A 21,678-nucleotide genomic window follows, 5' to 3' on the forward strand; every position below is an offset into this window, starting at 1 on the left:
GAAAATTAATAAAAGTTATAAAATGAAATTAGGCTTGTTTCTTGCAAATACATCTTTTTAGAGCATAAAAACATAAGATGTTCCATTTCCCCAGTTATAATAAACAATATATATATTTAAGAAAGTAGTTTAGAAAAAAGAAAAAAAAAGAAAGAAAGCAGTTTAGGGGGCCTGAGGGACTCAGTTAAATGTCTGCCTTGGCCTTAAATCATGATCCGGAGATCCTGGGATGGAGCCCCAAGTAGAGCTACCTCCCCGCTCAGTGGCGAGTCTGCTTCTCCGTCTCCCTTTGCCCCTTTCCCCGACTTGTGCGCTCTCACTCTCTCTCCTCAAATAAATAAATAATTTTTTTTAAAAAAGAAAGTTTATTTCTTAACAACATATATTATTTTAAATATTATTAACAATAAGGGAGTTAATACCAGTTGCTCTGAGAACATAAATTTATACTGTACTTTGGAATTGAATATACACAGTTAATACCAAATGCACTAATTTTAGATTATTAGCATATCCTTTGATGTAATTTCATTTCACATATATGGAGTCCAACCAAGGTACATTTGACACAGTAAGTTTTCATCAGTAGCTTCTTGTATAAGGTAATGTACATGTCCTTCAATAGATAATGGCAGCCCTGTCACTCTATTTCGGGTCTTGATTACACCTTGCAGTCGCTGCTCGATGTCAAGAACATGGGTCTTGGCCTAGTAAGAAGAAATTGAAAATCATAAGTGCTAAGAACCCAATAACCCCTGCATGTTGATAATTTGAAATTACTACTTTTTCTGGTATTTGACCAATGTTTATGTCATTTTATAAATCATTACCCCCTTTTAGGAGCAAATACAGACAAAACAGGAGAAATGAAACAAAACTGAGATACTGATTTTGAAGCTTGCAATGTTGATTTAACATCAACTGCAAGGACATTTTTTCTGGACTATGTGAAATACCAGGGAATCTCTTCCACATTACAATTCTAGAAAAAATTTACCCAGAAAATGTTAGGACTTCAACATTTGAATGAATATTCTAATAATAGCAACAATACTCTGAATGCCTAATATCAAGCTTATGTTACTATGTGCAAACGGAGTTCTAAGCTACTTGGAATGGTACACATTTCTCTCAATAGAAAGCTTATCAAAATGCAAAGTGAGATTGATGTTATTAGAATAACAATCTTCAATATATTCTCAATAAAAACGATTATCTGCAAACTTTGAGACTTCAACTAATATTAGTAAGGAGTGAATTGCTACATATTAAAGTTGAGACTGCTACTTTGTAAGTTCAGGCAATCTGTGTTCAACTTTTTCCCACTATTATCTCAAAATTGTAAACTGGCTACAGTTAAACAAGTATGTCTTGAACTTCATTACACAAATTATAATAATGTTAACATTAGTAATGACAATAAAGAAAACTCACTGGCATTTTTATACTAAACAACTAGATTTTAGGGACAACTGGGTAGCTCCACCAGTTAAGTGTCCTGATTATTGATTTTGGCTCAAGTCATGATCTCAGGGTTGTGAAATCAAGCTCCACATGAGGCTCAGTGCTGGGTGTGGAGCTTGCTTAAGATTCTCTGTCTCCCTCTCCCTCTGCCGCTTCCCCCCCTCTCTAAAAAAATAAAGAACTAGATTTCAGAGGATTCAATAGCCAGTCACTGGCAGTATTTAGAATCAATTCTCACTGATAGAGACACGCGACGTCGGCTCATATCAAGCTACATTTCTACTAACCTTTTTTTTTTTTTTTTTTTTAAAGAATTACTAACCTTTTCATTGACAACCTCCCCAGTTTCATTCAGTGGTGCTTTGGAGTGTCCTTTCACTGGTTTACTCCATTCCACAAGAGGATCATGTAGAAAAGTTTTTAAGACACTAAAATGTAAACAAATATAATAATATGACATCTCTAAAAAGAAGTGTCACTATAGTCAACACTTAGGTGAAAAATAAGTGAAGGATGAGAAACTAATGGCAATATTCTTATAACATGCATTAGTACTCTGTCAGTAAGATATGTGAACTTACTGTTTTGGAGGGGGTTGAAAGAAAAGAGAGTAGAGGGAAGATGGGGGGGCGGTCTGAGGTGTTCTTGGAGAGTAGAGTAAGGTGACTTCTGCGTGCCATTTCTAAATGCATACTGTGAACTTCAAATACAGCTACCTATGGAAAAACCCATTCAGATTTCTTGCAGGCACCTCAAATTCAGTATTTCCAAAATTCATGACCTGAACTATAAGAACATCATTCACTCCTTTGCCCTAAACAAAAGTCTAGGTGTCATCGTTGCCTCTCCTTCCTTTTAACACTCAATTCTACCTCCTAAAGCCCTTTAAAAATCTACTTACTTTCATCTCTACTGTCACTACCTCATCCAATGCAACATCATGTTTTCTTGAGTTACTCCAACAGTATTCTAACTAGTTTTCTGGCCTCTAGTCTAGTATGCAACTGTAATTTTTCTACAGTGCAAAATCTAATGATTTCATTTCTTCTTTTTAAATTTTCTTCTTGGGATGCCTGGGTGGCTCAGCGGTTTAGCACCCGCCTTTGGCCCAGGGCGTGATCCTGGAGACCCGGGATCGAGTCCACGTCGGGCTACCTGTGTGGAGCCTGCTTCTCCTTCTGCCTGTATCTCTGCCTCTGTCTCTCTCATGAATAAATAAATAAAATCTTTAAAAAATTAAATTAAAAAATAAATTTCTTCTTACTCCAACCCGCAATGAGTTCTGGTTGTCTTCAGGGCAAGGTTTAAATATGTAAACCAGCCTTATGTGGACTTTTCATAATCTAGCCCTGCTCATCTGTGCACTATCATCACAGCACCATCTATTTGAAGTGTACTCTCCAGAAAACAGAATTACATTTTTTAGGCAGTCAATGCCTTCACTTGCCTTAATATATCTATTATTCAGAACACTCTCTTCCCCTTTGCATGGCCAATTCCATTTATCGTTAAGATTTCTGCTACTTCCTCCAGAAATTATTTCCTGACTTCCCCAGATTGGGATAGGGGCTCTTAGTATTTCACAAGATGCTATACTTCCCCTTTTAGAGAATTTGCCTTTGCCTATGTCTAACCAGTATGTTCTACCAAAATATCAGGTAGAGAGCTTTAAAGAAAGAAGGTGAATAAATAAGCTTTAAAAGTCCTTTAAAAAAACTACATCCTGCTGATAACATATTTAATAGTGAAAGACTGACTTCTATACCCCTAAGATCAGGCATAAGAGAAAGATGTAGACTTCTCACTTTGCCTATCTGACACTCATTTAGCTACGGTAATTGGCCAAGCAGGGGTGGTGGGTGGGGGGAAGCATGAGACTGGAAAGGAAAAAAAGCAAAACTATTTGCAGATAATGTACTGTTGGAGAGAGAAAAATCTTAAGGTAAAAATATGTATTAGAACTAATAAGTTCAGCAAAGTTTTGCAAGATGCAAGATAAATATACAAATATCAGTTGTATTTCTAACATTAATAATGAACAGTGCAAAAAATGAATTAAAAAATTCCATTTGGAATAACATTTTAAAAATTACATTTTAAAAAATACAAGACTTGAAAACTAAAAATTACAAAACATTATAGAAGGAAGTTAAAGAAGAATTAAATAAATGAGAAGACATCTCATGTTTATAGTTCAGAAACATAATATTTTTAAAATAACAGTACTCCACAAACTGATTAACAGATTCAATGCCATTCCTACCAAAATCTAGACTGGCTTTTTGCAGAAGTTAATAATATAATCTTAAAATTCCTATGGAAATGAAAAGAACCCATAATAGTCAAACAATCTTGAAAAAGAAAAAAAAGATGGAGCACACATACTTCCTGATTTCAAAATTTACTATAAAGCTACAGTAATCAAGACAATGTGTTGAAGGAATACGGTTAGACATAGAGATCAATGGAATAAAACTGAGAGTCCAGAAATAAACTCTTGCATATATAGGTCAAGACAATTAAGTGGAGGAGGATAGTATTTTCAAAAAACAGTGCTAGGAAAACTGGATATGCACATTCAAAAGAATTAATATGATCCCCCACCTCACACTAGATACACAAAATAACTGAAAATGATCAAAGATCTAACAAATGTAAAAGCTAAAACTATAAACACTTAGAAGAAAACAGAAGTGTAATGTAACTGTTCATGATTTGGGTTATGCAATACTTTCTTAAATGACACCAAAACCATAAATAACAACAACTAAAACAGATAAATTGGACTTCATCAGAAGTAAAAACTTGTAAGTGAAGAAGGACATCATCAAAAAAGTCGAAAGACGGTACGCTTGGGTGGCTCAGTGGTTGAGCATCTGTCTTTGGCTCAGGGCATGACCCTGGGGTCCTGAGATCAATTCCTGCATCGAGCTCCCCACCGGGAGCCTGCTTCTCCTTCTGCCTATGTCTCTGCCTCTCCCTGTGTCTCTCATGAATAAATAAATAAAATCTTAAAAAAAAAAAAAAAAGAAGAAGAAAGTAAAGACAACCCATATATGGAAGAAAAATATTTGCAAATTGTGTATCTATTAAAGATCTAGTATCCAGAATATGTAAAGAACTCTCAGAACTCAAAAATGAAAAATAATCCAATTTAAAAATGGGAAAAGAATTGGAATAGATATTTGTCCAAAGAAGATATACAACTGACCAATAAGCACATGAAAAGATGCTCAACATAACTGGTCTGGTCTTTGGGAAAATTTAAGTTAAAACCACAATGAGATACCATGTGATACTAGGATGGATAAAGTAGGACAGACAGATAAGTAACAAGTGTTGGTATGAATGTGGAGAAATTGGAAACTTCAACCACTGCCATTGGAATTGTAAAGTATTATGACTGCTTTGGAAAACAATATGAAAGTTCCTCAAAATGTTAAGCTTAGAGTTCACATATGATCCAGCAATTCAACACCCAGGTTTACCCAAGAAAAGTGAAAATCTATATTTACATAAAACTTGTACACAAATGTTCACAGCCAGACTTTTCACAATAGCAAAAAGGTATAAACAATCCAAATGTCCATTCATTGACAAACAAAATGTGGTGTATGGTGGAATATTTTATAATAAAAAATGAATGAATTACTGATACATACTCCAAAAGGGATAAACCCTGAAAATATCAAGGGAAAGAAGACAGACATAAAATGCCATATTGTACAATTTCATTTATATATGCATGCCCAGAAACACAAATCCAGTGAGACAGAAAATACATTTAGCAGTTCCTAGAAGATGGCAGAGGAGTAGGGATGGAGAGTGACTATTAATTTATTTTAGGGGTGATGAAAATGTTTTATAATTAGATAGTAGTGATGGATGCACAATCGAGAATATGCTAAAAACCACTGTAATGCATACTCTTACAGAGTGAATTTTATCGTATATAAATTATATCTTTTAAAAAATTGAGATATAATGGACATATAACATTATATTACTTCTAGGTGTACATGGCTTGATATTTGTATGTATTGCAGAATAATCACAATAAATCTAGTTAATATCCATCACCATACAGTTATAAATTTTTTCTTATGATGAAAACTTTTAATATCTACTCTCAGCAACTTTTAAATATATAATATAGTATTATTAACTATAGTCACCATGATGTACATAATATTCCAATGACTTTATTTCATAGCTAAAAGTTTGTGCCTTCATTCATTTTGTCCACCCTCACCTCCAACCTCTAGCCACCATTAATCTGTTTTCTGTATCTATGAGCTCAGTTTTTCTTTTCCTTTTTTTAAAATTTATTTTCATTCTAGTTACTTAACATACAGTGTTTTATTAGTTTCAGGTGTACAATATAGTGATTCAGTAGTTCCACACATCACCCTGTGCACATCATGACAAGTGCACTCTTTAATCCCCATCACCTTTTAACCTATCTCCCCACCCATCTTTGGTAACCATCAGCTTGCTCTCTATAATAAGAGTCTCTTTCTTGCTGTGCCCCTTTTTTTACCCTTTGCTTATTTGTTTCTTAAATTCCACATATGAGTGAAATCATATAGTATTTGTCTTTCTCTGACTTATTTCACTTAGCATTATACTCTCTAGCTCCATCCATGTCATTGCAAATGGCAACATTTCATTTTCATAGCTAAGTGATATTTCATTGTGTATATATATCACATCTTTTTTATCTATTCATCTATTGGTGAACACTTGGGCTGCTTCCATATCTTGGCTATTGCAAATAATGCTGCTATAAACATCAGGGTCCATGTATTCCTTTGGATTAGTGTTCTTGTATTCTCTCAGTAAATACCCAGTAGTGTGATTATCCGATCATAAGGTAGTTCTACTTTTTTTAAGACTCCACATATAAATGATCTTACATGGTCTTTGTCTTTATCTGCCTGACTTATTTCACTTAAACATAAATGTCCTCAAGGTCTATCTATGTTGTTGCAAATGGCAAGATTTCCTTCTTTTTTATGGCTGAATAGTATTTCTGTGTGTGTGTGTGTGTGTGTGTGTGTGTGTGTGTGTGTGTAATACGTATGTACATACACACACCATTATTTTTTTACCCAATTATCCATCAGTGGACACTCAGGTTATTTCCATATCTTGGCCATTATAAATAATGCTGCAATGAACTATAATGAACTATAATTTATACCTTAATAGCTATTATTTAAAAAAAAAACTACTTCAACCAATGCAAATCAGCTTCTATTATTAAAAAATATATTTAGAAATCAATAATTACATTCAAAATTACTGTTAATTGTTTACAAAACATAAGTTAATTACCTCATTAAAGGCTCTCTTTGATCTCGCATCAGCCTCATTGTAACTTCACAAGCTCTTCGAAAAAGACCTTCTGTTCCCATAGGACCCATTCCATTAACCATATTATGAGTCAGTCGAAATGGAACAATTTCTGGAACTTCAAAGGTTTCTCCCTTAAAACAATGGATTTTATTAAAAGATAACTATGTTAAAATTTTAAATCTTATTTTCTGCCATTCTCAACCTGCATTCCATAGGGCCTTTTCATCCCTAAACTTACTGAGTTCCCTAAATTCCTTTCTGGTATGTACCAGTGGTTTATCTTTGATTTCATCTCATTTGTATCTGTGACCTTTCTTGGTTTCCTGTGACAGCAGAAGGCAATCCATAGAGAATGGGAATGAAGAAAATAGGGGGTTAATTTACCAGCCTGCCTTCCAGGATCATAACATTGGAAAATTAGAGGGGTATCAGGGAGAGTCCAACTACCTTAATTTATTCCTAGACCCCACTCTGGACCTATAGAATCTCTTGGGATGTCTGCTTAGATATTTGTGTATTTTGTTTAAATTTTTGGATGATTCTGATATGCTGCAGGTTTGGAAACTCACACATTAAAGTCTTCTGTCTCTCTAAAAAAACTGAGTCTCAGTAAAATGAACTGATCTGTCCATCTTTACATTAACTAAGAACTAACTGAGTCAGAACTTGAACCTTTGGATTTCAAGTTCAGTGCTGGTTTTACTCTATCACTCTTCTGAGTTCTCTTCATCCTACGTTGTTTTACTGACCACTCAGGGATTCACTGATCAAAACCAGTCAATAAACTCTCAATGTGACTCAACTGTGACTGTAACATTACCAATGGGTAGGTCTAGGAAAAACAGTTCTTGAGGAAAGGAAATTGGGAGAAAACATACAATTAACTAGAGTAAGTTATATCACTTACCTTATTGAAAAGACAGTTGAAATCCACATGTACACATTCACCAGTTAAAGAATCAAAGAGAATGTTTTCACCATGACGGTCTCCAAGCCCCAGGATATAACCAACCATTGACATCACTGCAGTAGAACGGCAGTATGCTGATCTGCTACTGTACCTTAAGAAAACACAATGCCTATCAAATATCCTTATGCCACATGAGGCAATGCAAACCTAAAATATTTTTTAAAACATTAACTATTACAATGTATTATCTTCTTGGTAACTTACCATGATGTAGGATCAGGGAATGTCCTCAGAAACCATTCATGAAAAACGGGAGGATGTCTGGGTAGGAGAAATTCTCGGAATACTTTGAGTTTTTCAGACAAAGCTGCAGCTTTTGGTAGCATACACTGCCGAAGTTCTTTTCCTGTCATATAAACTCCTGCAAAGTAAAGTGGTTTCCACTAATCACATAAACCAAATAAGAAAAGGGGCGATTTTCTTAAAAACAAAACAAAACAAAACTTTTTTTTTTCAAATTATTCTTCAAAATCAAGAACAAGTAGAAAAATTGCCACTATGCGTAGGTAAATTTATCTTATTATGATAAAATAACAGAACACATTATGTTTCACTATACTTATCCAAAGTGAAGCCTCTTGATGAAAATTAATGTCAACTAAAACTGATGTTGTGGGATAAACTAATTCCAGAAAATGTCACTCAGAATAAATCTAATGTGAAGAGTACACTTAGAATTGTAAAAATGCTGCAGCCTTCACTAAAATTATAGTGATTTCTCTGTTCCTCAGCATGTAGTATAAACCCACACAGAATCATTATTAAAAAACCTAAAATGGTACTTTGAGATAATTTACTGTGTGAAGATTAGCCTATCAGATTCATTGTATACCTGGTTCTTGAGCTAATCTTGTACAATGCAAATCATCTAGAGAAACAGAAGAACTCTTCCTTCTAACACATTGATGAGCCTGTATTAGATGGGTGATATGATTCCAGTCTATTAAGTGCCTTTTAGGTCACCATGGTTTGGTGCTTTTTACAGCAAGGCACAGCCAAAAGTTTTATGGAAAAGTTTGAGATTTAAGGTGTTTAGACTCAAATGTTACATAGTTCCTATGTGTTCATGATACTAAAAATTTTTTTAAAATATTTTTAAAAAACCAAAGCAGTAACTAAAACACATACAATATTTTATCTTTCCAATAAGATAGTCAATAGCAAGTTCCTTGGAATGAGACTCCAGTCTTTGAGTTTCCACTCTACAACTTATCAGCTTTGTGAACTTGGATAAATCACTTATCCAAGTGTATAGTGCCAGTTAACTTCTGGCACTATACATAAAATAGGGATAATCAGACTTGTTAACAATAAAAAATAAGGTATATAATTAGCACAATAATAATTTATTAATATCACTTATTGTTACGGGTTAAATTATAGCCTTAAAAAATGTGCTTAGCTCCTAACCCCTGGTACCTGTGAATGTGACCTTAAAAAAGATAGGGTTGTTGCCCATGTAATCAGGTAAAGATAAGGTCATTAGGCTGGGCCCTTAATATAATATAACTGGTATATAAAGTATCATATAAGAAGAAAACAGAGACATATAGACTTAGGGAGAACACTATGTGGTGACAGAGAGGAAAGAGAGTGAAGTGAACCATCTATAAACTAAGGCATGTCAGAGATTGCTGGAGCCAGCAGTAGCTGACAGAAAAGGATGGAAGCGGTTCTCCCCTAGAACTATCAGTGATCTGGCCCTACTGACACAGGATTTCAGATTCATAAGCTCCCAAACTATGAAAAAACACATTTCTGTTGTTAGTAGTACTTTGTTATAGCAGCCCTAGAGAAACAAATATACTTAGTTTCTACCTTATTCTAATAATTTGATCTATTTATTTTTAATATACTGTATCATATGCATTTAATAAATTATTTTGAAATAGTTCTGGACTTATAAAAAAAACTGTATAAATGATACAAAGCATTCTCCTACATTCTTCACTCAGCTATTAATGTTCATGTCTTTCATAACAATAGTACAATTACCTAAATCAGGAAATTGATATTGTTATAATATTATTAACTAAACTTTAGACCTTACTAAAATTTCATCAACTGTCCCACTATATCACTGTCTTTTTTTCTGGGGTAGGATTCAATCCAGGATCCCATATTACCTTCAGTTGTCATGTATCCTTAATGTCCTCAAATCTGGGAAATTTCTATCTTTGACTTTTATTACCTTGACCATTTTTTAAGAGTTCAAACCAGTAATATTTTTGTTTCTGCACTGTAAAGTTCCTATTTTTTCCCCTTTATAATTCATAAGTATGTTGTGGGGAGATACTTTGAGACCGAACAAATAACCTGTTTCTCATCATACTTTTGCCCATGCATTCCACCACCCACTGATATTCTTTACCTGTAACAATTATTACTGTGGTACTTGCTAATTGATGATTTTCTTTTTTTTTTTTTTTAATTTTTTTTTTTTAATTTATTTATGATAGTCACAGAGAGATAGAGAGAAAGGCAGAGACACAGGCAGAGGGAGAAGCAGGCTCCATGCACCGGGAGCCCGATGTGGGATTCGATCCCGGGTCTCCAGGATTGCGCCCTGGGCCAAAGGCAGGCGCCAAACTGCTGCGCCACCCAGGGATCCCTGATTTTCTATTTCCATCAATTTCTCTACATTTATTCACTGCAATTCTATTATAAGGAAGAACTGTTCCTGCTTTCCTACTTATTATTTATTTATATCAGTGCAGATTCATGTCTATTTATTTTATTTCATGAGTTATAATCTAATACTATATCATTACTTATTTTGCTCCCCAAATTATCTCAGGTTTGGCCAGGTGGAGACTCTAATTCCAATCTAATACTTTCAGTTCTATGTTAGCCTTCCCTTTCCTTTTCTTTCTCTCACAGTGAAAAAACTAGCTCTCATTATCCACAATATATTTATATTTTGCTGAAGTTGAGTATACACATAAAGTAGTTTCAGAATTGCTAACCAATACTTCTGTGAAAAACAAATTTGAATATACATCCTTGTAAGCTACATCACATTCTCTTGGAATATCTCTTGGGATAAAGATGAAATTAGAACCCTAGGAAGAAAAACACATAAGTACTTCTGTATATAGAATCTCATTTAGCCTAGAAATTCTACTATTGCTTATACAAATAAAAGGTATAATGGCATATGTTAATAATAATTACACACATATTAGCAGGTTTTATACTCATATGTTTATATTTTAAGAATTAATTTTAGTACCCTTTTCCTTATAAAGTTTGGTCAAAATAGGTCTCAAGCCAGCAGTGTTGTTAACCCATTCAATAATTCCACATTCATCATTCAGGGGAATAACTGCATATGTTCGGATATGAAGTTCTCTTCTACGAGATTCTGCATCTTTTCTTAAACACTATTAAAAAAACACACACACATAAACTTAAAAATTCAAAATTTCTAAATATGTCAAATATACATCTAAAGATTGTTCATTTCATAGCAAAAGAAAGTCAGTGAAAGTTTACTATGTGGTACAGCTGAATAATCCCTCAGAATGGTAGGAAAGGAAGCTACTGGGATAGTATCCATAGTCTTTTTCCAAATCATTAAAAATGCCTTGGGCAAGTCCCCCTTTTTAATTATTTACTATTAATGTGACAACAATACTGTGTTCAAAATATTATAGTTCTATATTTAACAATGATAAAATGTTTATTGCTTTATAGATATTATTGAAATAATAAGTCCTTAGGCACAAAGACTGCTGCTTAATTTTGATTATCTAAACAAGAAACTATGAGTTTTATAATATCCTCAAAATGCAATTTTATTCTTACAGTTTAATATTATGGGCTTCATTTGAAAAACTGCCTCCTAGCAGAAGAAAGCTTTTTACATTTCATCTGATTAATCCTGAATTATTCTAGGTAAAGATAAATGATGTTTTGTTTAATTCTGAAACTGTATGAAATAAACTAAGCACACAACTATAATTGCAAACTGTCCAATTCAAAAGCACAATCACTAACCAAAAACATGTTTTAAACTTTAGGAATAAATAGGCAACATAAATGTCAAACAGTACAGCATTAGAATGACATGTAAAGATCAGTTTGTGGTCTCCTAGACCAACACAGACTGTAGTTTTTCACAATCAGGCCATTGTATTTTATATGTGGGGGAAGAGTAATGAAATAAATCAGTTACAAAGCTGAATAAGATAAATTTATAAACTAAACCCAGGCCACTTGATACTCCTAACCAGAAAAATACTCAAGGGAGCTTGGGATAAACATACTAATGGTGTTAAAGTCAGTGAATTAGGTTACCAATTTACTGAACATTTTAAATAAAAAACAATCCTTTACTTCACAGTGCCTTTGAAATGGGTTTTTAACGTGATATTAATTTTTAAATTATTTTGGTTACACAAAGTAAAGACCATAGTTGTTCTTTTTTAAAAATGAAATTATCTGTTACTGTATCTTTTCTACGTTAAAAGTCTGTAACTTTTCCTGCTAATAAAAGAGGTACTAGTGATACACGGGGAGAAGATAGAGAGGGACAAAAAGCGTATAAAAAATAATTAAATTTCATCTTTCAATTGTATGGTTTAGAAATGATCTATGTGCATAATGAAAAGATTGTATCACATTGACAGTAGTTATGGAAACTCTAAAGTAAACTATCTCCAAACCTTATTAATCAAGGAATTGAATTCCATTAGCCTACAATCCTTTCTCAGGTCATCTTTTGGCTTACACATCATGATGTAGAACTTTCCATCTGATCCTTTCAAAGAGATCTTCTTTGGTTTCTGAAGAGAAGCAAGAATTTCCACCTAAAATATAGTAAGTTACATATAAGTTGAGGTCAAGATTCTTTGTTTAAATTTTTATATATATATATATATATATATATATATATATACACACATATATATATATATATATGATGCTACCTAACAAAAAAGAATATAATTACCTATGTCATGTAATAAGTTTATTATCTTAACATTTCTTTTATCATAATCACTGATGACCCATGACCCATGAAAAAATAGTTGCCATGCATAGAGAGTCATTGTCACCCATTAGGAATGACTATAAAGTAAAAGGATTACTTCATCAGCAATATAAGTACTTACACATTCAAACTGAGGGACCCTCTTCAGGACAGCCATGTTTAAAAGATTTTGTTTTTAAATATTTTACTTATTTGAGAGAGTGAGTGAGAGAGAAAAAGAGATAATGTGCAAGTGAGCACACAGGAGCGAGGGGCAGGAGGTGGGGGTAGGGTGGGAGGAAGAGGCAAACTCTCCACTGAGCAGGGAGCTCAATGTGGGGCTCAATCCCCAGGACTTCGGGATTGTGACCTGAGCAGAAGGTAGACACTCAACTACCTTCTAGAAGCCTTGCTGGCCCTTCTAAAAGACTTTTGAAATATTTTTTAGAACCTGTCTTTACAGCCAGAGACACTGTTTTAAAATGTCTTTAATGGTAAGAAGTGATTATCAATTTAATGTTACTTGACTTTTGAAACAAGAAACTCTTCCAAAACCAAGTCTACCTAATGAGGTGAGCAAATAACCTGAATACTATTAAGTTAAAAACAAAGCATGACTATAAGTAAGAAAGAATGATTTCATTATGTGGTTTAATATCTGTCTCTGGAACAGTTAAACAAATGTTTTGATACACAGATTTACTGGAACAAATAGTTTTCAGAAATATTTACTTAGAAATGCTCTTGTACCATTTCTTTAAAATAGTCACATATTTATAGTCACATACTTAAAAATCAAGCTCTTCTTAGCTAAATTTTGCTTCCTCCTAAACTATAAGCAAAAACTGTATTTTGTTCTCTGTTTTTAGGATGAAAGAAAGTATGGAAAAATCAAATTGTGAAAAATAAAAATGATACTCATACTAAAATAATACAAGCATCTAAAAAAATCAAAATGAACATGGGTTTTTGCTTTAAGGACACTGTCTTAGGGATTGTAGAAGATTAAAAGGAGAATAAGCATGAACACTATGTGTGTATATCTTATAATAGGGGAAGATAAATGCATATGGTTGAAAAGTTGACAATACAATACAAAGGTAGTAATTGATTGGAAATAGACCTGTAACATTAGCAATATGTACTAAGAAGTTTAGGAGAGTAAACATGTTCACTGGAATACATAAAAAGCTAAAAATTGAGAAGGAACCATCTCCCTATCATGCTATTTAAGATGCATGACTCGTTCATCATAATATACATTAGAAAAGTATCAGTCTTCTCCATATGGGTATTTTTATAGGTCACAGATATTAGGAACATAGGATTTTTAACATTTAATTTTATCCCATCAGTATTAAAAGTTTTATTTTTCTGTATTTCTAATCATTATTTCTTTGCAAATAAAATTCACTTAGTTTGAGAAAAACATTTTTTAAAAAACTTAATTTGAAATTTTTAATTTAACTAAATTTTAAAATCACAGTTACAGTTATATAATATTGAAGTTTACCATATCATCAAAGCTTGCAATATAGGCCCAATGCCCAGGAAATGGCTCATGGTTGGCATGAGCACCCGGAATTGATGGAAGAGTAGGTATCATGACTGATTGTAAAGGAATGAGAATTTCACTAAATGTTGGTTCTTCCACCAGCTTTTTAAGCATTTTAAAATGAGTGCTCATGCTTAATGTGGAACTACTTCCATCCACCTGGGGAAAAAAAAAAATAGCACACTTTAATTTTTCTAGGTTTACACTGTATTATAGAACACTTAATTTCAACCAAAAGTTTCACTTCCACAATATTTTAATTACAATGGTTAAGCAGTCAGCAGTTTTCCAAGAATTCTTTATACTTATCATTTTACTTGCTCCATACTCTTTTACTTTACCAATAATAATACCACAGGGCTGTTTCAAGACTCATGGGGATAATAAAGGCCTACGATCTATTAACAAGACACTACAAAATCCAAAGAGCTATGCAAATCAAACTGGTTTTTTTTGTACCAAATCTTATTGAAGAGCAAAATGATACCTGAATTTCTCACCCAGTGCAGATTAGTATGTCTCACTATAGAAACAGTTATGAAACTGATTATGGGATAGTCTATCAGAATACTCTCAGCAGGGATATTCAATATTGAGTATGTACACTATATTACCTTTAAAAAATCTGAAAAATTCTAAATTCCTAAATGCAGCCTAGCTGGCCACAAAAATTTCAGATAAATAACTGAAAACTTGTATATGTAAAGCATTTAGAAAAGTGCCAGTGCTTAGTAAATGTTGGCCATTATCATTGTCTTTGATAATGCCAAGTACATTAGAAGTCAATAGGGCTCAAGTAAATAGCTAAAACAGATTACTCTTTCAAGGTGTTTAGTAATACAGAGAAGGTAAGAAATAGCCTATATTTTCTCACCTATAAATAGCTAACAGATTGAATATTTGTAAAGTGAAATCTAGCTATTTACCTGTCAACAGTCTCTCTCTTCTTCCTCATAACTATCCTCACTCACTTTTACCTTTCCTATATATATATATTTCAGGGATTTCCCCCCCTCCATTTTCTTAGGCAAAAGAATGTGCTACCTCTATAAGCATATTTATACTCTAGATACAAGTATACTGAAAAAAGTAGTTATAGCCATTGGCTTATTTTCCTACAACACTATCAGCACCTCAATGCAGGAGAATATATCTTCTTGATTTGGGTTTCACTTAGCATAGTGCCTGTCAACAGGCAAGGAAATAAACACATCCTGAAAGAATGAAATAAAATGAAAACCAAACTCAAATCTTCTTTTCCTCTCATATGTGTAGGTTAATGTATATAAGTTTTGAAAGTTTAAAGATACAACACAAAATAATACTAGAGATGATTTTGAGTATTTTGTATACTTAGAGTCTTACAGCTTATTTCATATTCCTCTACTTAAATTATTTCTAATTAATATGGACAATTTACTCTCAGAATAATCTACACTAACAAGAGCTTTTAGAAATTTCAGAGTATAAATTTGAGAGAGGGACATGTTAGAAATTTAAAAAACTGCTTTATTAAGGTAAACTGCATATATTTAAAGTATATAATTTGATGAATTTTTACATATGTGTATACCTACTTACGTTAGAATTTTAACTTAATTAATCAAATGAAAGAAAACCAGCTAAAATCATATAGAAGTTTTATATAAGTGATCCAATACTGGTCTCTATGTAGGAAGATTTGGTCATACCGGTTTATTGCACAATTCCAAAAGCTTATCTGTTAGGCGAGTTGCATCTCCAATAAATTTTTCTAAGGATTTTTTCATATGAATAGCTTTATTTAGGATTTCCTTGCATCTGTTCACACGCATGGGATAAGAAGACTGTCATAAAAGAAATTAAATGCAGTTTTATACAAGGTGTTAAAAACAGAATTTTGATCGACATAAATCAATTCTAGATGAGAATTCATACTGATTCAAATTTCCTGGAAATCAATGTGGCAATATTCTCAACAGCCATGAAAATGCTTTTATCCTATGACCTTATGAATTCCCTTCTTAGAATCTATCCTGGTGGAATAATCAGAATTAAGAATAAATATAGATGTGTCTAGATGTATTCATTATAAGAACAAAACAATGGAAACACAACAGTTAAATAAATAATAGAAAATAATTATAAGCTAACTACTATAGAGTTTTACATAATTATTAAAATTGTGTCTTCAAAGAATATTTAATTCATAGGAAAATGCTATGGTAATAATCTTAGATGAAAAATATCAAATTATGTATCTATATAATCCAAATTTGGCATTAAAATATACACAGAAACTACATATACAAAAATACAGAAAAATATCAATGGTAGAATTAGTGAATTTTAGTTTTTTTAATATTTGTCTATTTTTCAAATTCTCTAAAATATTTATGATTAAATATATTTACCACCTTATAAATGCCCATTAATAATGCAATAGTTTTTCTACTATTAATAGTTTAGATACTTTGGATTAAACACTTTGAAAAAACAGGCTACCATTTCATAACAAGCACTAACAGTTTACTAGACTTCAGAGAGAAAACACATGCTGAATTTTTTATCTTAACATATTAGTCCTTTCATTTGATACGGTAAATATTTCTGAATTTAAAAATGATACATAATGCTTTAATATCTTTTTTTTAAAAAAGATTTTATTTACTTATTCATGAGAGACACAGAGAGAAGCAGAGACATAGGGAGGGGGAGAAGCAGGCTCCCCCTGCAGGACATGATCCCAGGACTCCGGGATCACAACCTGATCAAAGGTAGTTGCTCCAGCATTGAGCCACCCAGTTGCCCCAATTTCTTTTTTTCAAGTATTTAAAATTTATGTTTTGCTACTAATTTACTAAGAAAGAAATACTGGAACTTGCATCTTCATATTAGCATTAAATAATCAATGCCATATAAAATGGAAAAAGACACTGCTGTGATTACTATATTACCTTTGACACAGCTGTCATCATCCACATTGCTTGTTGAGGATAGGCCAGAAACACTTTGGCTATAATTTCCATCAAGACAACAAAAACTTCATCATGAGAATGACAAATTCGAGAGATCAACTGTGAAAAAGCAGTCAAAAACTGATATGGTGCTAAGTGATTTGTGTGCTCTGTGATAACCTTGTTTATTTTGGCTAAATCGTTTCTCATTTGTACACGATCAGAACGGCCAGCTGAGAAAAAGATCAAAGTTTAAAAAAACAGAGAAGAAAAAAAACAGTCTATCAGTCATTTCATAAAAGAAAAATTGTGTGTTAAAAACAACTTTACAATACATGTTATTCTCACATCCAAAGCTAGATCACTTGCCAATAGATGAAGATAGCTATCTTTGACCAAACAGAAAAACATATTTAAAAGGGTCACTGAAGGTCACTGAAAAACTCAAGGGCTATTAATTTTCACTATAAACACAGAACAAGCCACACTCCACTATAATTTTTAGGGTAAATTATTTGGCTTAAACTAGTATCTCTCAATATGTGTTAGGTTCAGGAAGGAATGAACAGATATTCATTTGCAGCCCTGAACTGCAACTTCTATGTGTTTAGTGTTTCTCCTCATTGTTAACATTCATGCTCACACTTATATTCAATCTTAAGTATTAAAATCATTCCTCACTTTTTATAAGTTGACTCTTGAGCCAAATGTGACTTTATATCAAAATCACAATTTCTCTTATCTGTTAAAATTTTTACATAAATTATACCTTTTTCCCATTCGTATGCCTTAGCACCAAAATCAAGCCATAGTGATAACATTCGTGGCATTGACTGATATATGAATTGATTTCCATATTGTAGAGATCTGCAATTATATAGAAAAGATATTATTAACATAGTGCTCTTTTTTACAATTATATGGATTAAAATGTAAAGACAAACTATTACTTGAGTTTTACACAGCCTTCTGACAAAAATTATGGTATCCATATTTCTTCTTAGTAGAGGTTACTTTGATTCCCTTCTCCTTTTTTTAAAAGTTATTTATTTATTTATTTATTTGAGAGGAGGAGCGTATATATGAGAAGGAGCAAGAGGGAGCAGGGAAGGGTAGAGGAAGAGGAGGCTTCGTGCTAAGAAAAGAGCCCAAAGGGGCTTGATCCCAGGGCTGCAGAACCAGGACTTGAGCTGATGGGAGATGCTCAACTTAATTTTCATGGTATAATACTGGTACTACTGAATTAAAAATATATGTGCACATTAATTTTTCCATTAATAAATTTTTTTAAAAGATTTTATTTATTTATTGATGAGAGACACAGAGAGAGAGAGAGAGAGAGAGAGAGAGAGGCAGAGACACAGGCAGAGGGAGAAGCAGGCTCCGTGCAGGGAGCCTGACATGGAACTGGATCCCAGGTCTCCAGGATCACACTCTGGGCTGAAGGTGGCACTAAACTGCTGAGCCACCCTGGCTGCCCAATAAAGTAATTTTTTAAAAGGAAGAAAAAAATGATAGAAAAATTTTTTATCTCATCTAAGGTTAAGGACTGAGTCATTGGTAAAGCAGAAAGTATCCTGAATATGCTAAGATCCGTGATAACAGTTCAAGATCAACAGAGTCACTCTGACATATTTAATAAGTACACATGCAGTTCTCATACTTACCTGCCAAAATGAAGAACTATATACCGAATGAGATCACCTTGCTTTTCCATTTTGTTGTCTGTGACCATGGGCATCAATTTGTCATAGTACTTGGCAAGGTAAAAATGTCCATCCTCCCATTCTGGCAAGAACAAGGTCACATCCTGTAAAACACAACACCAGAAACTTACCTAAGCAAACCCCATACTATACTGGGAAATAAACTATGAAAGGATGATCAGGGATCAAAAGGTGTAATACCCACATATAGGCAGAGCAAAGTCAAAGGCAGAGTGACTCTTTAATTAGAATAAAGAATAGATATTTTCTTGGAAAGGTTTTCTCACGATGGCTGGTTGGTTCTGGTGAGTTGTCCACTGGCCAACAAGAAATAGTGTTCAGATAATTAGCTATTTAGGGAAAGGAAACTCCATTTACATTGCCACTTTATATGTCATCAAAATAATTTCCAGATGGACTAATGTATTTTATGAAAAGTGTTTATATGTCTATTTTTACTATAAAAAAATCTCAGGAAAGGAAAATATCAAACCTCTAAGGAGGATAGGACTTTAAAAGCATAAAAATGTGGTTAAAAAAAAACAAAACAAAAAAACCACATCTTATTTTTCTCCAAGATCTTTCACAGGTTACTGCATTCCCTCTCAACTCCTTTATAATTGGGTTTCTAAGAATTTACCTCTCATTCACTCCTCGAACTATTTCTTCATGGTTTGTCTTCAGTATTCCACAAAAGCAACTCCTTAAATCTAAAAGATCCTTTCCAATTCTGATCTCATTTGAACTCTCTTCAGCACCTGTTTCTGTTGTCCACAGCAGTTCCTCTTTGAAACACTTTCTTTCCTTGGCTTCCGTGAGGCCACAATCTTCCAAGTTTTCTCTTATCCTGTCCCCTGTATCATTTCCTTTCTATTCCCCTGCCTTTTAAGTATTTGTGTATTTATTTTAAAACAATACTATTTGAAATGTGATGGAAAACATATAGAATGGCTGACAACAAAATAAATTTTTTTAATGAAGTTCCACTCTTTATTCAAGCAAGTACGAGAACACAGTTTGAACTAGGAACTGTAAATGAGATCTTCAGTTTCCCCTGAACCTAATCCTGCCAATTTACAGACACCTATCTGCCTGTGGATAGAGGAGAGAATGGCATGACTAGACATATAAAACAGATGCTGGATTCATGTACTCAACCAGCCAGAGATAAGGCTGCCAGTGTCCCTCCCTTATCTAGTCATAAAAGCAAAGGGAATAAGGAAACAGTATAATTTCTTTTAAAAAAGATATATTTCAGTCTGGTTTTACCATCATTTTACTCTCTGCTTACTCTTATCTGTCTCCCTCCTTCCTTCTTTTCTGGTTTAAGTTTTTAAAATTTATTTTGTAAAGTAAAATTTAGAAACAGGAAAATACAGAAATTTTATGTGTATAGCTTGGTCAATTATCACAAAGTGATCACATATAAGAAGACCTCTGGAAACACAAGCTCCCCCATTCACCCTCCCAATCACTACCTCCTTTCTTTTCCCTGAAAATAACCACTGCTATAAAGTGAATGTTTGTTATCTCCCCACCCCTGAAATTCATGTTGAAGCCTAATCCCCAAAGTGATAATATCTGGAGGTGGGGCCTTTGGGATGTGATTAGATCATGATAATGGAACCCTCATGGGTAAGATTAGTGCCCTTATAACCCAGACCCCTAAGAGCTCTCTCACTCCTTCTGCCTTGTAATAAGATGGCAGTCTATGAAGCAGGCCCTCATCAGATACCAAATCTATTAGTACTGTGATCTTGCTTCCCAGCCTCCAGAACTGTGAGAAATGTCTCCAGAACTGTGAGAAAAGTCACCCAGTTTATATGTTTATTATAGTATATTGTTCTTAGAGCAGCCCAAACAGACTGACAACCACTTTTGGAATTTCTAATACAGTAATTTTGTTTTGCCCATTTTTGAACTTTATATAAATGGAAACATACTACATGTATTATTTTCTATCCAGTTTTTTTTCATTCAACATCATGCTTGTGAAATCTGCCAAACTGTTTTCCAAAATGATCATACCACTTTATACTTTCAGCAACAATGTGAGTCTAAATGCTCTACAGTCTGACTTTGAGTTGTCAATCTTTAAATTTTAGTCTTTTATTTTTATTTTTTTTAAAGATTTTTACTTATTCATGAGAGACAGAGAGAGAGGGAGAGAGAAAGAGAGAGAGAGACGCAGAGACACAGGCAGAGGGAGAAGCAGGCTCCATGCAGGGAGCCCGAAGTGGGACTCGATCCCAGGTCTCCAGGATCAGGCCCTGGGCTGAAGGCAGTGCTAAACGGCTTCTATCTAGCCAGGCTGCCCAAATTTTAGTCTTTTAATAGATATATAGTGTTGCCTTGTAATGTTTTTAATTTGCATCTATGCTTGGCTACTACAATTGCATACATATCCTTTATTTGTTTTTGGTCATTTATATATTTACTTTTGAAAGTCTTCTACACAGTTCTTGCCTCAGGTTTGCTAATTAACTTTTAAGAGTTCTTACTGTATTCTGGATAAGAGCCTCTTATCATTTATGTGTTGCAAGTATCTTCTAATCTATGGCTTGCCTCCACATTCATAATGATATCTTTTCATGAGGAAATTCATAATTTTAACGTAGTCAAATTTATCAATCATTTCTTTTACAGTTGGTCTTTTTAATCTGTTTAAGAAGTCCTGACCTACTTCCAGGTTTGAAGATACTCTCCTATATAAG

At 33.4% G+C, this 21,678-nt stretch overlaps 1 protein-coding gene across 4 annotated transcripts in view; it reads right to left on the minus strand.

Moving 5' to 3' along the window:
• Nucleotides 1-359: 359 nt before the first annotated feature.
• Nucleotides 360-21,678, minus strand: part of ATR (ATR serine/threonine kinase) — a 94,225-nt gene continuing 72,906 nt past the window's right edge. For 2 of the 4 annotated variants that reach the window (XM_041734393.1, XM_041734394.1), the window contains 12 exons: nucleotides 18,926-19,068; nucleotides 18,028-18,125; nucleotides 17,259-17,491; nucleotides 16,014-16,148; nucleotides 14,281-14,481; nucleotides 12,460-12,603; nucleotides 11,025-11,175; nucleotides 7,997-8,153; nucleotides 7,730-7,883; nucleotides 6,802-6,953; nucleotides 1,787-1,892; nucleotides 360-707 (listed from right to left, as the gene is read on the minus strand). In XM_041734393.1, the coding sequence (XP_041590327.1) occupies nucleotides 534-707; nucleotides 1,787-1,892; nucleotides 6,802-6,953; nucleotides 7,730-7,883; nucleotides 7,997-8,153; nucleotides 11,025-11,175; nucleotides 12,460-12,603; nucleotides 14,281-14,481; nucleotides 16,014-16,148; nucleotides 17,259-17,491; nucleotides 18,028-18,125; nucleotides 18,926-19,068 (1,848 nt within the window). In that variant the 3' untranslated portion in view covers nucleotides 360-533. Of the gene's footprint in view, nucleotides 708-1,786; nucleotides 1,893-6,801; nucleotides 6,954-7,729; nucleotides 7,884-7,996; nucleotides 8,154-11,024; nucleotides 11,176-12,459; nucleotides 12,604-14,280; nucleotides 14,482-16,013; nucleotides 16,149-17,258; nucleotides 17,492-18,027; nucleotides 18,126-18,925; nucleotides 19,069-21,678 lie in introns of those variants that run through there. The other 2 variants (XR_005984614.1, XR_005984615.1) reach the window with 2 other exon arrangements.

Source organism: Vulpes lagopus, chromosome 19, assembly GCF_018345385.1.
Source record: "Vulpes lagopus strain Blue_001 chromosome 19, ASM1834538v1, whole genome shotgun sequence".
Classification (NCBI taxonomy): domain Eukaryota; kingdom Metazoa; phylum Chordata; class Mammalia; order Carnivora; family Canidae; genus Vulpes; species Vulpes lagopus.